This window comes from Dendrobium catenatum, unplaced genomic scaffold, assembly GCF_001605985.2.
Source record: "Dendrobium catenatum unplaced genomic scaffold, ASM160598v2 fragScaff_scaffold_314, whole genome shotgun sequence".
NCBI lineage: Eukaryota > Viridiplantae > Streptophyta > Magnoliopsida > Asparagales > Orchidaceae > Dendrobium > Dendrobium catenatum.
In genome coordinates, this window is record NW_021318776.1 from 195,873 (window position 1) to 202,855 (window position 6,983).

Consider the following 6,983-nt stretch of genomic DNA (forward strand, 5'->3'; position numbering starts at 1 on the left):
ATATTACCATGTTTATGTTTATCCAAATAAATGGATTAATGTTTTGCAATCAAGTTCTTTTTTTTTTTAATAGGAGAAATTATACTCATATAACCACAATGTCATCATCATCACTACAAGCCTCAGTCCCAGCTATTTGGGGTCAAACAAGCACAATTCGAAATTCATATAAAAGAGCGTAGCAAATGTTCGCAGTTTCAATACTCAAAATTAACAATGTTTCCAACACATCAGAGGTTTTTTATAAATAACTAAAACAAAACAGAACTCTAAAACACATGTCATTCAAATAATAAAAGGGAAAATAGTGCGGTTACCCTGAACCCAAATCAGCGACACGACACCTGAGAGTATCCTTAAAACCCTAGCTTGGTGCGTCTCCAGTGCCTGCGCTTAGCATTGTACCTAATGATGTTATTGGTTCTCATGCGAATCCAATGGGGAATGGGCCTGTTCTGCCTCATCTTCTTCGCCAGCTTCTTCTTGATCCGGAAAGTCTTGAACGAAGGCATCTTCGCTGCCGCTCCAGAGCAAGACGGCTGATGTTGAAGAAACCCTAGCGCAAGGGAACTTATTATGTTTTGCAATCAAGTTTGATCATTTTTTCATAACATTTTTCTTTAAAGAATGCAAGGTAAATGAAGATTTTGAACTAATTAAGCTAGTAACAATTCTCTTTTTTATTGTTATATTTCTTATAAATTAAGTACCAAAATACAAATTTAATATGTGTTATTTAATCATAGGACCTTGACAACAACTTCCAAGATCTTTATCAACTAAATGAACTGACATACATTAACTCTTCTTCATGAGTCAAAGATTTACATTAATCTAAGGTGAGTATATTACTTAATACATATTGTATTGCAAATTTTATTGTATTATTTTTATTTTTCTAACTTACTACTTTTAGTTACTTATTTCCTTTATTAGTCAATACATATTAATTTCAAAAAGACTTCTTTACTTTGATTGTTGCATATCCAAACAATGCATATATTTTTAATTTACCGATTCTCATTAAATGTTAAACCTTTTTTCGCTTTATTATTCTTACTTTTGAATTGCGTCCACCAACTTATATTTTTATTTTAGTTCTTTTTATTTTATTGTCTAATACTAAAATTCATAAAAGATTATTGGTCTTAAGAAAAGTATTTTGCCTACATTCAATAAATGCATTTGCCCAACTTCTAAGAAAAATTTTATTTTCTATCTCATATATAAGATTATGCATTTCACAATTATATTTTATTCATCCTCAAAAGAAATGCTAGTTTCACCTCTGGCTATGATAACATGCAAAGATATTCTTATCATAAGATGCTATAGGGATTGCTCTTTATTCATTTATTATTTTAATCTATCACTTTATACATTAACAAAATTTCTTTATAAGTATGTGATACTAAGATTTCATTTTGTATATTGTTTTGGTATCTTTCTTTTATTATGTTGTTTGAAATATGTTTATCATCTCCCGCCCTTAGGCTCTTCCTTTAAATCAATGATATCAGCCGAACTGCGCTTCTCCGCAGTGATTTTCAAACTTTCTCTAAAGGTAATTTCAATGGTTTCTCTTGTTCGTCCTGTATGCTTCCTCTTGTATGCTACCATGTTTATTTTTATCCAAATAAATGGATTGAAGCTTTGCAATCAAGTTCGATCATATTTTTCATAATATTTTTCTTCAAAGGCGGAAAAGATAAATAAAGTTTTTTGCACTAAGTCACTAATCATTCATCTCTTATTATTATTATTATTAATTTTCTTATAAATTGAGTACAAAATTAAAATTCTAATATATGTGTGATTTAATCATAGGACTTTGACAGTAACTTCCAAGATCTTTAGCAACTAAATTAACTGACACACGTGACCTCTTCTTCTTTAATCAAATATTTAATCACATTAATCCAAGGTGAGTATATTTATTTGTACATATTAAAATTTTATTGCATTATTTTATTAAGCTCCCAATCCAGTCCTTCAAGGTAACTATAGCTCGACGATGTTGGCTCCTCCGTCTATGTAAATAACAGTAGTGAACCAAACTCCGGTGGAGGCCATCAGAATATACAAACTCCCCTCTCCTAGGCTAGCCAACTGGCTGACATCTAAACAAGTCACAATCTTGGGGAATACACTCCTCATAGGGGATGCCTGATACAGGGAAACCTAAAACAATCTGCAAATCCCTAAGTGTGAGGGTCATCTCATTTGGCCCAATCCATCAGGTGTTGGTAATACTATTCTAATGCTCCACTAATCCCTAAAGCCAGGAGTAAGAAAGCCGACTGTAATCAAATAGTGAAATATAAATGGCTCTATAAACTCCTGTCTGTCTAAGAACCCTCTAGTGTGATCTAAGAATATGGCGAGCCCAACACGCATAGCCCCGCAACATCCAAAGAGGACTGCCAAGCACTGACTCGTACCGTTGCTCCTCGACCTCGTGCCATGAAAGGTTGTAGCTCAAAAGTCTGATAGTACCAATGTGCTCTGCAAGATCAGCAACAGGCTGCAACACATCTTGGACACCATAAGTCAATCCGGAAATTGAAAATTTTATTGTATTTCCTTGTACATATTGAATTGAAAACTTTATTATATTATTTTTTTCTAAATTACTACTTTTAGCTAATTATTTCCTTTATTAGTCTACACGTGTTAATTTCAAATAGTCTTCTTTACTTTGATTGTTGCATATCCAAACAATCCATATATTTTTGATCAAATGAAATTAGTTCTCATATCAAAACAAAGCTATAGTTAATTTACTAAACCAAAGAAGCATAAAATATTCCAAGCCTATGATTAAACGGGCATATGGAACTCGCGTGGTAGTTCAGTAATGTTTGGTAAACTAACAACGAATATTGATAATGAAAAATGGCTACCAACAGAGAGCACTTAATTTCCTCTCTATAGCCGAACAGAATACAGAGAGCACTTAAACGGGCATTTGGCCCCCTGATCATTACGCGATGCTTTCTCGGGGTGTGTCTGCTAGGGTTTCTCTTCGTGAAACCTAGCCGCCGCTTGTAAGTTCGCCGGTGTGCTTGCATTTTCATGGCTAATAAGAGGCTGGATCCAGGATTTTTAGAGGGTAAGTACTCTAAATCCTTCAAAGATGTGCTTTCCGGGTCAGTTGAGGGTGGTTTTCCGGAGTGTCGCGTGTCTACCATTCGTCAGCAACAATCGCGAACTAATAATCGGCAATCGGCAATCAGGAATTGTCAATTGAAGATTCAGAACATGATTTCTGGGACCCGACAACGTCCCGAAGCTCTCGGCCGTCGATTATCTTTCTGGCTGGTCGAACTAAAAGGGCGAGTACCCTCCCATACCAGCCCTCACGAGGGAACGCCGAAATGCTGCCGAAATTTCTGAAGAAAACCGTTGTACTTAGTAAATTTGAGAGCTTTAAATAAAATTTTAATTAAACCTAAAATTCTCTAATTAATTTAAAACCCACTTTATTTTCAAATTAACTAAAATTAAAATAGTTAATTGAAACAGAATTAAACTGGAAATCAGAAATTCATTTTTTGTTTTAAATAACCAAAAACATGATAATTAAATCAATTTTAACTAATTGATAAAATCCTTAATTAAATGAATTAATTGAATTCAATGTTAAGCAACAGTGGCTTTGATAATTATCGAACTAAGCTATATAACTAATCAGCTTGCTTAAATATATCAAATAATTGGCCTAATTAACTGAAATTAAGAATTAATAACTTAATCAAGTTAATTAATCCAAGAACTTTAAATCAATGTAAAATCCAATTAAAACCAGAAACTTTAAATCTAATTAAAAATGAAATTGTACTCCAACAAGTTCCATAATTAATGAAATATTAATTAAAATTTAAAACAATAAACTAATCAATTATTGAACTGAATCAAAATCTAATTAAACACTTGATTTAAAACTTAATTAAAAATAACTTAAAATTAAACTTTAATATAAAAGAAAAATTCTGTTATTTGAGTAAATAAATCCTTTAATAAAAAAATCAATTAATTTAAATGATTAAATAATGTCAAAATATATTTTAAATTTAAACTAATAAAATTGAACAAATTAAAATTTTAATTCAACTTTAAATTAATTAATATAATTAATAATCAAATCAAATTTAATACAATTAATAAAGTTGAACAATTAATTTTAATTTGAAACTTAATTTCAATTAAAAATTAACTTAATTAACTAACATAATTAATTAATGCACTCAGAATAAAATTAAAATATGAAAATAAAAAATGTTTCTACTAATTCAGTTCATGTGCAAATTCTCCACAAGTTCTACAAACAACAAAACTCTCATTCAAGCAAACTCAACCCCTCAGACTCTCAAGGAAAGCTCATGCATCTATATAAGAGCTCTCTAATATGCTGGCTACGAACACCTGCAAGCAAATAGGCAAAAGTCAGTACACCAATAAATGAAATTAAATTAATGCTAGAAAAAATAAATCTAACTAAGGCAGGTAGTGCAAGGTACTAGAAAGCTAGTAAAGTAATAATGCTGAAAAAAATAAGCAGAGCCACAAACTATTGTAATAAGAAAAGACTACGAGTACAAAAGAAGACGATAACACTGGTGTCAAAGGAGTAAAGTTTCTAAAGATATGCCCATGATAATCTAAATCTTACAGGTTACTTCTAATAAGAGTAGTAAATCATATCGACAATTCTTTCACTAAACAAAGTGAACTAATAAATGCCTAAAATTCAACTGGCTACTTTCAATGAAAACTGTAAGTCTAGTCTTTAGGGGTAATAGATAGGAAGCAACCTAACTTTGGACCCTTTAACTGGGCATCTTGACCTATAGGACTAAATTGTAAGACCTGCTATTTTGGCTACTTCTAAGCAAAGTAGTAAGACCCACGTATTAGGGAACTTCAAAATGTACAACCCTAGACCTAAAACTCAAACCACTTAAGCAGCCTTATTTATAAGAACTGGGTTGTAAGATCCTCCAGCCCGTCACTTCTAATAGAAGTCGTAAGTCTAATCCCTGATAAAAATATTTTGGTAATAACATAATCCTAGACCCTTCACCCGGGCATTCATGTCTATAAGGGCTAAGTTGTAAGACCAACCATATGGGCTACTTAGCTTATAGGGTTAGGTCGTATGACCTATCATTAGGCAACTTATAAGGAAGCCATAAGACCTATTCAAATAAAAATCTTTGGGTCACTTCTAATAGAGGTCGTAAGACCCATAAGGCTACTTTCAAATGAAAGCTATAAGCCCCTAACCAAATCTAGTTATACGGGCCACTGTTAAATAGAGACATAAGTCCCAACCCAAATTAAATTAAATTATAATCCACACATCTTTACTTCAGTTTGCTCGGGATCTCTGAGAGGAGGTAACCCATGGCTGCTAATCAGATTCCCTAGACACTACAATCAATGATTGTTAATGTTGGTAGATTGAACCAACAGTATACCCGAGATGACGAAACCATAGGATCTTGATTGAGTGTACCTCACTCCCCCAAAACTAAAACTAAATACTGTTACACATTTTCAAACTCCTTACACAATGCTAAATGTATTAATTTCATCCTTAATCGAGAGTACTCTTCTAATATGTTAGGAGGGGTAATTAACTATGAGGGCTTGCACTCATAGAAAGTAGAACCCAGATCTACATAACCCTTACATTATTCTCAGGAAAAATTTGATTAAATATTAAACTCAATCTACCTCCGAAAAATAAAAAGGGAACCGTGAATTTGTAAGAGCGAGGTTCACATTTGTAAAAGATGATTTTTTCGGAGCAAACAATTTTTCATTTATCGGAGAGGAGTTTGCTCATTGGAAATGGATGAAGAAGATTAAGTTGAAACCAAAAATTGAACTTTTTTTTGTGGAGACTTTGCAATAATTGCATTCCATCTAATCATTTCCTGGTTATTAGGAAAATCTGCAATGTACCTGATTGCCCGAGAGGATGTGGTGTTGATGAAGATGAAAGCCATTTGGTTGGTAACTGTGTCAAAATCAGGAATGTGATCTCTGTTCTAAACAGCTGGGGCTTTATGATTCCGACTTTTGACTGTTTTCAGAATTGCCTAGATTGCCTTTGAAGAATGCGGGGTATGAATTCTCTATGTGCAAATTTATTTTATACAGCAGTTTATCTAGTTTGGAAAAGCAGATGTAAGATGATTCATGGTGATAGAGAAGATTCGGATAGTAATATTGCTGCTAATGCCATTTCGTTTGCTGTTAGAAGTAATTTCTTAAATATTCAACCGGGGTCCTGGGATGCTAATCTGCTTGTGTTGTTGTCTACTTGGCATCCTCCTCCTCCTGGGTGGATTAAGATAAATGTTGATGCAGCTCTTAAAAGGAATAATATGGCGGGTATAGGTGGAGTTGCTAGAGATGAGCTAGGTAGATTCTTGGTGGCTTTCGGTGAGCATTGTTGGCATTGGGACATCTCTCAATTGGAGCTCTTGGCAGTTTTATATTTGAAAAAAGTGGTGAAGGAATGGATGTTTGAAGCACAAGGTGTCATCATCGAAGGGGATAATTTCAATATCATTAAGATGCTTCAAAATGCCGTCAAATCATGGAAGGTAAGTAGGTTGATTGATGATAATTTGGCTTTTTTGTTGAATTTCAATCAAATTGTTTTCTCTTTTTCGTTTAGAGAGGGTAACAAATTAGCGGATATATGTGCTAATTTGGCTTTAGGTGGGTACTTTTTATGGGATAATATCCAGGATGTTTCCATTCCTCCTTTCTTGTATTGCTTGAAGGAGGAATGTATTGCTTTAGGTAGGACTTGATTTGTTTTGTTTTGCTGGTTTTGAGTTTTAATGCATTTAGCATTTCCATCAAAAAAAAAAGAATTGCATCCATCAACATATATTTTTATTTTAGTTCTTTTTCTTTTATTGTCTAATACTAAATTTCATAAAAGATTATTGGTCTTAAAAAAA

General features: G+C 32.9%; 1 protein-coding gene across 1 annotated transcript; it reads right to left on the reverse strand.

The window, feature by feature from the left end:
* Positions 1-356: 356 nt before the first annotated feature.
* On the reverse strand, positions 357-543 carry LOC110100781 (60S ribosomal protein L39-like). The gene has a single exon (XM_020828450.2). The coding sequence runs from the start codon at positions 510-512 to the stop codon at positions 357-359; it is 156 nt and encodes a 51-aa protein (XP_020684109.1). The 5' UTR covers positions 513-543.
* Positions 544-6,983: the final 6,440 nt, after the last annotated feature.